The sequence below is a fragment of the Heteronotia binoei genome, chromosome 7 (genome assembly GCF_032191835.1).
Source record: "Heteronotia binoei isolate CCM8104 ecotype False Entrance Well chromosome 7, APGP_CSIRO_Hbin_v1, whole genome shotgun sequence".
NCBI lineage: Eukaryota > Metazoa > Chordata > Lepidosauria > Squamata > Gekkonidae > Heteronotia > Heteronotia binoei.
In genome coordinates this window covers 68428708-68444333 of record NC_083229.1, presented here as the reverse complement: position 1 = coordinate 68444333, position 15626 = coordinate 68428708, and the positions used below count along the sequence as shown (strand labels likewise).

At 42.3% G+C, this 15626-nt stretch overlaps 1 protein-coding gene across 15 annotated transcripts in view; it reads right to left on the bottom strand.

Annotated features, from left to right (window-relative positions):
• The window catches only part of ST18 (ST18 C2H2C-type zinc finger transcription factor), a 194904-nt gene that overhangs the window by 67885 nt on the left and 111393 nt on the right, over window positions 1-15626 (bottom strand). For all 15 annotated transcript variants that reach the window (XR_009555665.1, XR_009555666.1, XR_009555664.1 and 12 more), the window contains exons 6-11: window positions 14661-15449; window positions 12057-12191; window positions 10456-10546; window positions 9421-9525; window positions 3787-3992; window positions 1872-2083 (exon numbers count right to left, since the gene is read on the bottom strand). Coding sequence is in view for 12 of the 15 variants with exons in the window: in XM_060243813.1 (XP_060099796.1) it covers window positions 1872-2083; window positions 3787-3992; window positions 9421-9525; window positions 10456-10546; window positions 12057-12191; window positions 14661-15449 (1538 nt within the window). In the remaining 3 variants the exon portion in view is untranslated. The remainder of the gene's footprint in view (window positions 1-1871; window positions 2084-3786; window positions 3993-9420; window positions 9526-10455; window positions 10547-12056; window positions 12192-14660; window positions 15450-15626) is intronic.

The window sequence follows — 15626 nt, the reverse complement described above, 5'->3', positions numbered from 1 at the left end:
GTATAATACTATATTAAAAATAATCAGAAAACCCAGACATATATATGAAGCCAATCTTTGCCACTAAAATGTTCAGTGCAGAGAATTAATAAGGGAATCACAGATGAATTATTACTTCAAAATAAAACCAAACAAATTTTATAATATTTGATTGAGTCTGCATTTTCAAATCAAGATAATCTGTTTTATTTTAGGCACATGCATCCAGAGAATACAGCCTTATATTTGTTTCCTGTTTAAAACCTCCATTTCCTAAAAGAGATTTCTGTCCAATCCAAATAAAAAGAATATGTGTGATTTTGGCTACTCCATCTCTTTGAGCCTTGCTTGCCTTGGCTCTGGCCAGACACTAATTCTAATTCTTCTGTCAGATATTCTGTACCGCTGGGTTGTCATCAGGCCATGCTGGAAGTTTGGCAAAAGTGAAGCCTGGCAGAGAATGAGGCATGAAGACTAATTTTTTTAAAAAAAAAAAAAATTATTTCAGGATGTAACTCACCCCTACCTCCCACTATATGCCCCAAATGCCACTGTGAGTGGTTATGACTGCCTTCCATTATTTGGCAAACACAAAACAGGTGTACAGCTGAAAAATCTTATGCATGGTCCCTTTATTGCCTTTCTTTGGCAAGAAAGGTCTGTTTCTAAGGTCAGCCAAAGGTAGGGGAAGCAATTTAATACAGCCTCTGGCATCAGCATCCTTTTCAACGCTAGGAGGAAAAAAACCCCTCTGCCATAGCCCAGCACTAGAAAATTTTTCTGGCCAATGTCATGAATAAAATTGTGGACCCACAGAAAACCGGCAACAAACCCATGATCCTTAAAAGGAAGTTCTTTGGATTGCTGGGCCATGAATTCCAGGCTGTTGCCATCATTGGCTTCAAGAAGCTGGCTGTTGCAACAGCAATTCCAAAAGGCAAAGGAGAAGATTCTGCTTTGCTGAATACAGGTTTGGAATATCCAATTGATTTTTCAAGGTGATAAAAAGTAGAGGCTTCCTATCAAGTATAGCAGGCAGTTACATGAAACAGAAGTCCCACCAAAGTAACATGTCTTCAGCCAGTATGACCGGGAGTCAGATAATGTGGTTGTAGGAGTGCTGCTGCATTCCAGAGTGGAAGAACTTGACAAGCAAGCAAGTACCTGTCTCAGAGAACACAGTCAAGTACAATATGCTACATGTGCCATTCTAGAACAGTTTTCTTTAATACATTTCCCCCAGCATTTTTCACTGATCATAATTTCCCTGTAAAGCAATATGGTCAGAGGCATTCTACCTGCTATTAAGTCAGATTTTGTAATATGAAGGCACTTTTTGCTATTCTTAATCAAACAGGTTTGCTGGCAAATTGGGAGTAGTCAACTAGATGAACTGCCAGATATGCAAAACATCTCTCCCTCCTCTTCATGGATTACATGCTTTAACCACATGGATTACATGCTTTAACCATCAACTCCATGATAATCAGCAGGACTCATCGTCAACAGAAATCTCAGTATTTGGGTCTGTGAACTGTCGTATCTATTCACTGTACTAGTCCCATAAATGATAACTTAGAGTAGCCTTTGCACTATGCAAAAGGTGGCCTTTTTGTACAGATTCTGCTCCACTGTTACTGGATTTGGATGCCCCCCTCCTTTTTTCTCCCCCATACTTTGACACCAGTTATAGTGCTCACTGCTTTGCCTTTCTCTTTTATCTTTTCCTCCAGATTTATTCCTGTCTCCTCAAAAGAACATGCAGAAAGGAGGTGCCCTTTTGAGGTGGGGGGAAGAGAGGGAAAGGACTGAATGCAATTGCTCACATGAAAGACAGTTTATTCACACAGTTCAGTAGCTAGCACACCCTCCAGGTTCTTGGACTAGCCTACCTTGGCAGACAGACTCTGTGGTTTGTTGGAGAGGATCTCTGCTGCTTCCCTGCAGTGGGTGGAAAGGTTCAGGATTGCAGCAGCTGCTGCTATGTGGGTGTCTTCACTACATTGACCGTAGCCATAAGAGTTGGCATGGCAAGGGCTCTGTGTGTGGGCGCTTGCACTAGGCAGCCGATTAAAATTTTTTCCTGGATTTGAAAAATGCTTTGCTGTTGAAGAGAGATTTGATTAAAATAGCTTGCAGACAACCATCTTTCTATTAAATATATTGGATTTACAGATTCATCATTCCATACAATAAAATATGTGAAGAACAAACTGAAAAAGGCTATTATTTACTAGAAACTTACTATTTAGAAGATTAATACTGAACAAAACTAGAGCATCTTGCCATTGACCCTGTTGGAATCTGACAGCCATTACACAAAACAATCAGGTACTAACTTCCATTTTTAGTGGTACATTTTCAGCTGAAGACAAAATTATGGATGTGTTCTTCACTATGTCACAGGAACTTCCTTACACAGGAACTTCTTTGTACTTATGTTTAAGTTCATGAATAAATAATGCAGAAAATTTGGCCTCCATAAGATGTGGTTGCAAACAGATTTGTGATCTTTATAAACGTAAGCACATAAGCACAAGTTACAGCAAACACCAATTTATAGGGAAATATATAGAAAATCCCAAAAATTGCTCAGCTTCAGCTATGATACTGAGTCATAGCCAAACACTGTTTGCCTCACATTTACAGCTATGTCTTTATTCTTTGCAGTAAATAAATCTGACTCTTAGCAGTTAAATTTCTTAGAAGTCCATTATAAACATGTGAAAAAGATTATATTCACAAAGAAAATTAATATAAAACATTTCTTAAGGGTTGTTATAAACAGAGAACAAAGAGCTAATGTAATCAACTCAATGAGTGCAGAAATATTATTTAAGGTAGAGTTAAAAATATCAGTTTGTGAACTCAGATGTTGAACACTGCTGGTTTTATGAAATGTTGGGGGGGGTTGCATTTCTGCTAACCTTTTAGCTTTTATTGATCTGACTATGATAATTAATATTAGTAATTTCTACTTATGCTTTTATTTTTTATTTTAGCTGAGAAGCTGAGTGAAAATACTCTATGAACAGTGGCAGCACATTCTCCTTCTATGCTTACCTAATTTCCACATGACATTGATTTATATTCACTGAATTCAAGATTATGTGGATAGAAGTTTCTTCCTTGCAGCCATGGGCAATGGGCAGTAACAGCACGGGTCTCTACTGTAAGGATAATAGCAACACTTCTGTCCTAGCCGTGTGGTGCTTATCCCATGTTACAAAATGTTCCCAGATGCCAAGGGTAACACTGAGCAATACCTTGCAAACTAATGAGCCTTCCAGGATGGATCATCAGGCCAACAGAATTAAATCATTTAACATAGCATCCCAATTTTTGTGCGGTTCTTTCCATATCAGAACCACACATTTTGTACAGGGAGAATATGACAAATCCTGTATTCTGTCCTTTGATATAGGACTGTCTTTTGAAATAAACACACACCCCAATCCTCTCAATCTAATGAGGACTTTATAGATTACTTGTACTGGGTACAGTGATTTTTTTGCCATGCATATGTTTGTGTGTGATTGTATCAATGTACATGAGAAATCTTAAGCTCAGTCATCTAAAATCATACAATGACACCACAGCAACTGGCCACAGCAACATGTACAGTGTGCCCTCAAATGGTCACCAAGGTTGGAATCACTGGTTATTTGGAGAGGTTAGCTATTATGCATTATTAAATGTAATGGTCAATTAGTATGGTTCAGTTGTGCTGATCACATTTTTTTTTAACCATTGAAAAATGTAAAACAAGGGAAACAGGAAACTGAATTGCATCTGTCTTTCACTTACACTCGAGGAATTGTGTGGGTTTTTGTCCTTGAACAGTTGGCACCATTGTGTGTTTGCCAAAGACTTGGGCATCAAAGCTGGCATAGTCAAATGGTACTTTCCCGCACTTCTCTTTCTCTCTCATAAGAGTGGCTCTGAGGGAAGGACTGGGTTGGGCAGACCTGCAGCTGTACTGAGATAACTCAAGCTGCTTCATTAAGTTTGTCCTGCAGAGACAAAGAAGAAGACAATATAATGAGAACACTGGCTTCATTCTCCTGAGGTGGAGTACCTGACATAACAGACTGAAGGTCAAACTAAGTGTGATGCTGGAATGGATCCCCAGCACATATTGATTGCTAAGTAGCAGCTGTGGCAGCTCCTGATCGAAATGAGGGCTGTGAGTGTGTGTGTTTGTGGGGCTAACTCTTCCATCCTGTGCCATTTCCCCAACCTTAAATAGATTCCCAAAAGACCCTCTTTCCCCTTGGAGGAAAATATGCAGGAAATTTGTATGCACCCCCTTACTAGAGCAAACAGCAGTTCAGGGGGCATGAAAACAACAAGAAAAAAACTTCCCCCATATCCTTGCCATGACCTGATTCATATTGGAGAGGGTTATTGGCTGAGATTTAGTAATAAAAAGCTAACTGGAAATTTGTTCATAGATCTTCCACCATATTTGGTGTAGTGTTTAAGTGTGCGGACTCTTATCTGGGAGAACCGGGTTTGATTACCCACTCCTCCACTTGCAGCTGCTGGAATGGCCTTGGGTCAGCCATAGTTCTTGCCGCAGTTGTCCTTGAAAGGGCAGCTTCTGTGAGAGCTCTCTCAGCCCCACCCACCTCACAGGGTGTTTGTTGTGTGTGGGGGAAGGTAGAGGACATTGTGACCGCTCTGAGACTCTGAGATTCAAAGTGAAAGGTAGAATATAAATCTAATATCATCATCATCTCTAGTTTGAGTCTAACCCATATTCAGAGTCTAGAACTCAGGAAAGACTAACACTAAGCAACAGTAGAAACAGTTTTTAAGTCTGACCCAATGTGTGAAGAAGCACTAAAATGTAATGTTCTTTTATTTCCTCAATGAGGGTTAAACTCCTCATGGCTCAAATCAGAAATAGGGTTGCCAGTTATGAGTCGCAAAGGCTTTAAAATGTCATTTTTTAATCACACATCCTAAACTGGCTTACCATTTTGGCTTTGTTTTGCATATGTGTTCTTGTTGTTTAGCTTGCAAACTGAGATACAGGAATGCAGCAGCAGTCCTAGCAGCATTTACAATTGTATTTACCAACAATTCAACACGACCATTTCAGCAGCCATATTGAGACCAACTAGGGCTTGAAGAAATCCACTTCTGAGCTGCTGTGAAGAGCAGCAACTCACTTGGGCTTCCTCATCCAATGCATGCCAACTATGTAGATCCAAAAGTGGCCCATATGCTTGAAATCTGTGTCATTTTTAAGGAAAGTACTGCACCACAATGAGCTGCCAGCTGGCACTATGGAGCAATGGTGGGGGATGGGAATTCCTGCCTTTATCTGTCAGCTTTGGGAGACAAGAGTGAAAATGAGGGAAGGGCCTTAGACATAACACTCTGCAAGCATCTGCTTGTCTGGGTAACTGTCTGCCTGTGGTGTGCATTTGAGGCTGCTCACCTCAATGGGAGCTGCTGATCTGTCGGCCACTGCACACTTACATAATGTGGACAACAATGCCCCCTGCTTGCCCCCCGAGTCAAAATAAAGAGTCAGACGCAAGGTATTGGATATAACTAAGGGCCACTTTATTAAAGTATATGTAACAAACGGCAAGGGCTAACCAAAACTGTGTCTTGGTCAGGCCCAGGGGTCTCAACAGACACCTCCCCTGCCATTCCACAGTTGAGGGACCCAGCCCCCAGCCAAAGCTGTACTTCACAGCTCCTGCCAGGTCAGCTCAGCAAGAAGGCAATCCCCAGAGGGTCCGTCCACTAGACGTACATCTCAATGGAAGGCACCCTCCAGTACTGAAACTGTGGCCTGGTCAGGGCCAGGGTTCTCAACAGACCCTCCCCTGCCATTAAATGGGTGAGGGACCCGGCCCCCAGCCGGAGCTGTGTGGCACAGCTCCCACCAGGCCAGCCCAGCAAGAAGGCAAGCCCCAGAGGGTCCAACCACCAGACGCACATCTCAATGGAAGGCCCCCTCCAGTCGAGCCTTAAAGGACGGTCTGCATTCTCCCACCCCGGGTCATCAAACCCCAAGGTTGATTCTGCCAGACCCCTAACCCCACAAGAGAGGATGCTTTCTGATCCTCCCCTAGCCGCACAGTACCATGAGCACAGTAAAACCTGCCAAAACTAAAGCAACCAACCTATTTAACAGCACCTCCCTATAGCCAAATCCTCAATCCACTGATCTGCTATGTAGGGTAGGTAAAAAAACACCCGCAGCAAACTGTCAATCAGCTGGGGAGCAAAATATTCCTACCCGGCGCCCCAATCCTATGAGGCAACCAACACTTGCCTACATAACAAACAGGGTGAGAGGGAGGGCCGATCATCTGTCGAAAACTGAGGTAGGGGGCGGATGGTGGTGCCTTACAGCAGCAAGCTCCACCCCCTCAGAATTGCACCCAAACAGGCAGCAGAAGTCCTCCCTTTTCCTTCCAGGGAGGCAAAGACATCCCTGCAACCAAGCAGTGATGCTGCTGGCTGTTAGAGATTAATTCTCCCTGCTGGCTTTTACAGTGAAGGATAGGAATTCCTTTTCCTCCCTCCATTGCTCTGCAGAGACAGCTGATGATTTCACCTGGGGGAAATGCTTCACAGAGTACTTGTGGAAGTGACAGTGAGTCCAAGATTAGAAATGTGAAGAAAGATCCTTTTCTTTTGCCTGGGATTCCCACAGAATGATGGTAATGATCACATCAGTGCAAAAATCTATCAATGAATGCTGCTAAAGATGTCTCAGGGAAACAGCCAGTATGTGTGAGCATGTGTGTGTGTGTGAATCTGACAGAAGTAGCAGCTATGTTCACAGTAACACTGCTTCAATATGTTGATTTCTGTATGATGGAAGCACTGAACTCTGTGTAGGATTCCCTTCATAGTAAACAGAAACTGAAAACATTATTCCAAGTAATTTAAATTAGAAAACAGTTTAGATAGAATCCACTGAAATGTAGAAAAGAGGTCTAAGCCTCTACTTCTGAAATAAAAGTGGGCTGCACTGCACTTTTCAGCTATATTGCCTGTCCTTTTTGAAGAATTCTAGAACAAATGATGATGAAATAAACTTATACAAGTCTCCTGAAAGCAAAGCTTGTGTCAAGCAAGGAAAGACTGGTTCCTACATTCACTAGGAGTCTTTTTGTGATGCTCCCCCACTTTGAAAAGGGAAGGCACGAAAATACCAGGTGAGCCAGCTACTTAAAGACAGCACTCTCTGACTTTCCCACATTTTCACTGGAGTCACTGAGGGAGTGAGCTTGTCTTGCAAAATGCTTGCCTGGAAACTCAGTTTGAGAAGAAGGAGAGCATTCACCTGTTCGATGCTTAAAAGGATCGTAGCCCCCACCCCCAGCTTTTCTGCAGTCAGTCTGGTTTGGTGCAGAGGTAGTAGCTGGAGCAGTTTTCTTCAGCCTTTGCATACTTCTGGCTGTGAGCAGAAGGGGTGGGGTTGTGTGTGATGTAAGGGGGAAATCCACAGTTTTCAGGGGTGTGGGTTTTCCATGCTGCTCCCGATGTGGGTAGTTGCCATGTTTTGTGAACAAAGGAACACATGCATTTTTCACGCATGCGCAGCTTTGATACACGCAAAACAGAACACTGAAAAATCCCATGTCAGTTCACACGTAACAAAGCAGCATGTGCATTAAAAATATGCACTTCCCTCTGTTCAAACAACATGGCAACTGTGCATTTTGGAAAAACATGGATAATATACTGTCAAGTTCTGACTCCCAGGAATTGGAATTAGGGCTGCTGTGCCTTCCAGGGGCCTTTCTTTGGGGTTTCAAGGGTGACTACATTTCTTTCAAGGAGGGTGGTTAAATCACACCCAGAGCCCTGGTTCTCTTCCCTCATTGTGGGTAGGGTTGCCAATTCCCAGGTGGGGGCAGGGGATCCCCCAGTTTGGAGGCCCTCCCCTACTTCAGGGTCATCAGAAAATGTGGGGAGGAAATGTCTGCTGGGCACTCCATTATTCTGTATGGAGACCAATTCTCATAGGGTATACTAGAGAATTGATCCACAGGTATCTGGGGCCCTGGAGGGGCTGTTTTTTGAGACAGATACACCAAATTTACTGCATTGCATCCAGTGCATCTTTTCAAAATACCTTCCAAATTTCAAAAAGATTGGACCAGGGAGTCAATTCTATGAGCCTTAAAAGAAGGTGCCCCTATCCATTATTTCCAATGGAGGGAAGGCATCTAAAAGGTGTGCGGTCTGTTAAAATGTGATGTTCAGAACTCCCTTTGGAGTTTAGTTGTGCTTGCCACAACCTTGCTCCTGGCTCCACCCCTAAAGTCCCCAGATATTTCTTGAATTGGACCTGGCAACCCTAGTTGTGAGAGAGAGGCCAATCCTTAGCTCTCTGTGATCCTACCTTTTAAGTTTAGTGCTAGAGGCGGGCCAGCCTTAGGCTCCTATAGTGTCCTGGGGCAAAGGCAGAGCTTCCTGAGGCAATGAACATGGGCAAGCCTGGTTATGTAATGGAGCCCTCCCTTTGGATCTCTCCTGTCTCCAGGGTAGTTCCCGATACTGCTCAACAATACTCCCTCTAAGCTGTGGGAACTTGTGAGGAAAAATTCTGCTTTGTGAGCTACTGGCATTAAAGCTGTGAGCTACTGCATAAATTAGTTTGCTCTGGGGCTATTTCCCCTGAGCTAAGACAAAAATGTGCGAGGAAGAGGCTAAAAAAACTGTGAGCTAGTTCACACTCAGCTTAGAGGGATCACTGCTGCTCAGACTCTCAAAGGCCATGGAAGTGGTCCATCCTGAAGTTGACTGGACCAGTGGGCTTGGTTCAATGAGCACCACCCTACCCCGTTGTCAGCTTGGAAACTGGCATGGCTGGCCCTGGGGGCCATGCCACCACACCTCCACTGAAGCTGGAGCTTAGCCCTCTTTTCACCTCCTCTGCTTGGGGCTCAAGCCCTAGGGAATGGATGCCACTCCTGCGAGTTGATAGGTCATTGTGGGCCTGCTAGGCACTTTGGTGTGTGGGAGGGGCTCCAAACCCCACATATGCATGCTCCCTGGGCTCCTAGCATTGTGGATGTAATGTCTGAAAAGGCTGTAGCTGATTATGTGGAGCCACTGCCCTTTTGCTAATAGTACGCAAAACAACCTGTCATACTTATGGCAGATTATTCACAAAGCCAGTTTGTAATTCAATCCATGTGGAACGATAAATCCAGCAGCCCAGACAGAAAAACATTTAAACAGTAGTTGTGTGAATTGGCACAGTTGTCTATTTACTCAGTGACCATGATGCTGAATCCAGAACATGTCTGAGCCATCTTTGCCTTGTGCAGGGTATTATGAAATAAATTATCTTGTTTTTGTGAAGTTCACTCTGCATGATTGAATATTTCAGGGTATTACAAACTGAAACTTTAGTTATAAATTCATTCTCACTAACATTTTTGTTCTGTTTCTTACCTGTGAACTGGATCATGGCACTGCCCTGTTTTAGAAGAGTCAAGCTGATTTTTTTCCTGAGACATTGCCATTTTTTCAGCTGCAGCAATTGGACAACCAGAAAGACTGTTTAAAAAAGATTTGCCACACATGATTAATTGATAATTTCTTCCCACTAAAGTACAAGAACTGTTTTGTTTCATATGAAACTAGCATTATACTCTCACTCTCCTCACAATATTATATAGGTTTCAGACTAGCTTGGCCCTCTTCATCCATCCTAGTTGCAGAAATCCAGCTACATTTCTTCCCATAGCGATCCCAGACATTTGAAAGCAGTTCAGGCCATTCCTCCTTCACAGCTCCCCTCCTTCTTGTGATCCTTCATCCAGTTAGTCTATTTTTCTTTATTGTTTTTCTTTATCTACTTTAGTTGTAAGTACCCCACTTTTCTCCTCCATGGAGACCCAAAGTGAGTACATTTTATCTTCTCAACAACACTGTGAGGTAGTTTCAGCTGAGAGATGGTGACAATCCCATTGTCACCCTGCAAACTTCCATGGCAAAGTTGGGATTCAAACCTGGGTTTCCCAGATCCCAGTCTGGCACTCTAACCACTAACTACTCTACACTGGCTTTTTCACTGTTGGACTTCCATTCATGCCTCACTCCTAGGGACTCTGAAAAATTCACTTGTTCTTTCTCATTGTGACTAATCCTTTGCCATTTGCATCCCTATGACTTCAGATAGGTGAAAAAAAAATGAAAACTGAATCAATATGAACATTACACTTTTACATTTCAGTAATTTCAAAGGAAAAATCAGATGCTCAACTCCTTCATGTTGGTCATTGGGTGCTAAACATGCTTTATATTGGAGGAACAGTGTCCTGAATTAATAAATTCTTGTTGAATGGGATATCCCATGTAGTTGCCTGCAAGGAAGGTTTCCTTGTGGTAGCTAAGACTTATACCATTTTACCTTTAGTACTGAGTGACTGATAAAAGGAAATTCTTAACTTTTTAAGTAAACTAGACCAGAGTATGTAGGATTACCTTCTGTGAGTATTGCGGTTGCTGTTAACATGTCCTCTTCCTGTGCATCCAGGAGTGGGACACTTCAGAACATTTTCATGCATGGCAAGGACTAAACAAAACAAAGAAAATATTTGTATAAATACATACTCTAACTTCAGCAGCTAAACTGAGGCTATTGTACTTTTAGTCACACTGAGAAAATGAAACTCACTGGAAAAGACAATAATGCTAGAAAAGGTTGAAGGCAGCAGGAAAACAGGTAGACCAACATGAGATGGATTAACTCAATAAAATAATCCACAGCCTTCAGTTTGCAAGAGGACCTGAGCAAGGCTGTCAATATGATGCTTTGGAGGTCATTAATTCATAGGGATGCCATTAGTCAGAAGCCACTTGATGTCACACAAAGCACACACAATTCCTGGGTTCAAATAGCTTTTATTGTTGTTAGCAAACATATTGTTCACATAATCAAGATTAAGAGATTTTTAAAATCTTGTGCTGTATTCTTAAAATGCAATTTGGGGGAGGGAAGATAACCTTTGAGCTCACTTGTGTTTCTGGTTCTCTGCCAACCCACTTCAGTGTCTGATTAATGTCTGATTAACTCTTTCAACATGCAAACAAACCAGAATCCAACAAGAACGTAGGAGTTCATGCTTCTGTCTGTTCCTCAACAGGTTGTACATGGAGTCACACTAATCTTCTTGAGCTTTTCACACCTTTTGCTTCTTACATCAGCACAGCTTTGCTGCTGAAGGGAGGAAGCGAGGAAACTTTCATCCCTTTCCTCCTCCCCACTACAGCCTCCCTACCTGCATCTGTTGGTTCACACAGGTTCTGTGACTGTGGGAAGCAACTTCCTTCAAGTTGGAAATTACTGTTGGTGGAAGGGAAATGTGGTAAAGATACATGATCCTTGCATCTATAGAATGGTGGATTCAGTCTTAAGTGTCAATGCTGAAATTAATTTAAATGAAATATTTGAGTTTTGAAGAGTGCTACTTGATGCTAGTTAGATAATATATTATGCGGACAGCCAGAAAGACTACAACGGTCAGGATACTAGGAAACAGTGGGGCCTCTAGGGCAAATAAATTTGACTCCAGATATCATGTAAGAGGTTACTTGTTGGCCTCAACCAAATGGCATTAATTCACACAGCAGTGCTACTGAGAGGTCAAACGAAACAAAGAGGGTGCAATAGTACTTAGTGAAACCACACTTAAGATTGAATCCACCACTCTATAGATGTAAGGATCATGGATGCAGATGCAGGTAGGGAGGCTGCAATGGGGAAAGGGATGAAAGTTTCCTCTCTTCCCCCCTCCAGCTGTGGAACTGTGCTGATGTAAGAAGCAAAAAGTGTGAAAAACTTGAGAAGAATGGTGTGACTCCATGGACAACCTGCAGAGAAACAGACAGAAGTGTGAACAATTGCTTGACCTTTTGATCCCTCCCCCCTTACCCACTGTAGCCTCCTGAACCACATACCTTAGACCATCTAGGTCCTGCAGTCCCGGGAAATTCCCAGGAGTCAGAAAGCACTTACAGGGGGTACTATGGGACAGATCTGAAACCCTCAGTGCCTTCTGCTGTACTGAAGAAATGATACTTACTCTCAAGTGGCACTCTAACTTTATGCGGACAACCAGAAAGACTACGATGGTGTGGATACAATCCAGTTACATGTCCTGTGCCATCACATCCTGGGATGGGACATTTGGTCTCCCTCTTTTCAGACCTAGGCAAGTCTGCGAGGGGAAAAAATTAAACAAAGACATTGCCTGAACATTGTATTATACCATGCCATCTAGTTTTAAGACATAGGATGAAAGCATAACAGATGCATCTTTCGGTCAGTTTTAGTTATTTGAAATGCTTTAGAATTCTGCTATATACTATTATTTTATTATTTTATATTGAAATGTGTGTCATAACACTTGACTCACAAACCAGCAAACTAGATCCATCTTTGAATGGAATAAAATCTAGGAACACTAAATTCTAGACTGTAAATTTTAGTATAACTTTTTGGGGATATGAGTTATGAGCAATCGACCAATCAAAAACAGATTTGTACACAATGTCTGAAAAACACAGATATCTCTTTCTGTTGTAATAATTCTATAACAAAACTGATGTCGATGACATTTTGTTGGAGAAGCTGTGTAGAGAGCTTCCATACTAGTACAGCTATAAAACACACAGCAGTAGTAGTTGTTGTGATAACTTTTCCACCAACACTTCATACATGAAAATGGGAACACACTTGTGTACCAGAATCCTCTATTCTCATACAAGCATCCCCTAGGCACCTGCCCTCTTGAATATTCCTGAAATCTCTTTTCAGCCTGTTGTACTTTGCATTAATTTTTTTCTATCCTAGGTCATTCAGCATTGAGCATCTAAAGGAGGAGGGGGTGAAGCCTCAAGAATTCTGATATACAGCATTTTAAAAGGTATTCAAGATTTCTTCATAATCTTTCTTCCATTTCATGTAGTTCCACAGCCTCTGCCCTAGTAACTGTTGCCAAGTCCCTCTGCCATTGTGGCAGGGGACTCCTATTGTGTGCACAAAGTGCATGTGGTGCGATGACATCATCTGAAAGTGACATAATCACACTGAGCATGTTGCATCAGGGACACTTTAGGATTTGTGGTAAAAACTCTAAGGTACCACAGAGTTTTACTGCAAATCCTAGAGCATCCCTGACATGACATGCCTGGCATGATGACATCACTTCTGAGTGACATCATCATGCAGGACACATCATGCAATGATTGGGCCCTTTGGGGGTGGGGATCTTCCCAGTAGTCTGCTCCATGCTGGCGTGTTGCCCCCCCCCCCCAACTGGTGGATCCCCCACCCCTGGTGGGAGCTTGGCAACCCTAGCCCTAGTAGGCAGCTCCCACAATGAGGCGTGACTGAGCTGAATGGAGACAGCCTCTTATTGCAGCCTTCTGGATCTCCCTAGTCATCTTTGTCCTGCATTTGGAAGTCCTGAATCCAGGCTTCATCTACACATTACAAAGTCCTTGCATTTGTTAAATAACAACACAACACCCTTTCATCATATATGTGATGGGAGTTTTGGGTCTCTCAAAGGCACATCAGCTCATTTTTGTTTGAGACTAAACCAGGAAGGGAGAAGCAGCTTTAGCTTTTCCTCTTACTGTTTTCACATCTGCTAACCACCCCATGGACCTGCTATTGGTTTCATTTTTATTCAGGGTGGGTGGGTGATAAAAACCCATTGATATTTTCAACCAAAAGAAAATATCCACACATCAGGGGCTGAATCCAACCAGCTTTTTCACTGATGAAAAATAGAGAATGAAGGTCTCCTTGATCAGTAAAAAAACCGTGTTGGGGATCATGAGACCTGTATGGGCAAAATGTGGTATTGGGAAAGGAATTATGTGAGACTGAGTGAAAAATTGGCTGGATCCAACCCCCTTTTATATCACCACATCTTTTTATATCACTGCAACTCACGGCAATGTAAAATGCCTTGCTCACTCCCAGTAGAAGCCAACAGAATATTGTCCTTGCTTCCACTGACATCAGAGAAGTAAAATATAGTCTTTCCTTCCACTGTCTTCTTAAATTGCACTACAGCAGAAGGATGAGGCCTCTTGTAAAACAAAGAATAAGTTAGTAAGCCTGCAAAGGCCCAGTCCTTCTACTGCTGACATGGGATGCAATGCTTCACACAACAGAGTCATTAGAGTCTAAACACCCTAACTGTTCACAGAAGTTTGGCTGACATAGGCTTGAAGGAGAGTTCTTCCTTAATCTAGGGTTGCCAGGTCCAGGTTGGGAAACTCCTGGAGATTTAGGGATGGAGCCTGGGAAGGACAGGGACCTCAGTGGAGTACAATGTTATACACTCCACACTTTAAATCATCTATTTTTCCCAGGGGAACTGATCTCTGTAGTCTGGAGAGGAGCTGTAATTCCAGGGGATCCCCAAGTCCCACCTGGAGGCTGGCATCCCTACTAATCTTTCCTCACAACATTCCATGGAAAATATGTTGAGTAGAATTCATAGAATCACTTATTAGAAACCCACAATTAACCATAACTAAAGCATACAGTATTCAAATTACTAAACCACCAGTTAATGCAAGACATTATCAACTGTGAAATTTAAGGGTAAGTTATCACTAGGTGTTGAAATCAATGTGTGAACTACTATAAACAAAGAAAGTGAACTCACGTTTGTTACTGAAAATTGGTCTTCCACCAAGGTCAATTACTTTGGCTTGTCTTCTTTCACCAGTAAGATGCTCCAAGAGGAACCTATCTAGCTCCTTGTAAGCACTATGAAAGATGTGACCCTGCTCTGCCTGCAGGGCTATTGCTTGTTCTAACAAACTCAAATTTTGCTTCGTTTTGTCCATGTCAAAGGATAGTTCTGTGCTTTCTGACAGGCACTCATCTTCCTCGCTGTCCGGAAATGGATTCTGAATCCTGCTGTTGAATGTTTCAACATGGGACTCTCGTGATTCTTGCAGCACTGTTTCTGAATCACAAACCATTTCAGAATTCTCAAAATCTGTTTCCTCCCTTTTGATTCCTGGTGCTTTTAAGATATCTTGCTGATTACATCCTACAAGATATTCTTTATTTAATGGAAGTTTTAAGCTTGTCTCTTCAGAGAAGTTGGAGGAACTATCCCATTCATTGTCCAGAATTTCAGAACTGCTTTCATTATCCTCAGAGGAACAGTACTGTGAATCAGAAACACCAATTCTATCGTTTTCTGCTGATGAGTTAATCATGTAGCATTCATCAACATTGTTATTCTTGATTTTTAAGGACTGGCTGCTACTGTCCATTAGTTTGTCATTCTCTGGGTGATTTTGTGTATCTTTTTCTAATTTTTCAAAGCTAATTAAAGATGTGGACATGAGATTCTGGTAACTAGTATAATTGTCCTTCTTTTGATGAACATTTTCTTGCACATCCAAATGAGGGCTACTATTGGCTGGTGTTATGTTTTCTTCTGTATAGGATGGGGGGAGAGAAAGCACAAAAATAACATAAATTACTTCTACAGACAAACATTAACCACAATATATGTCCCTGACTAAATGGGAGCTGCATTTGTTGCCCAGAGATTGGGGTGGGGGGAAGCCAGGAGGAAACATGCATGGCTGGTTGGGGGCTTGGCCCTCACAGT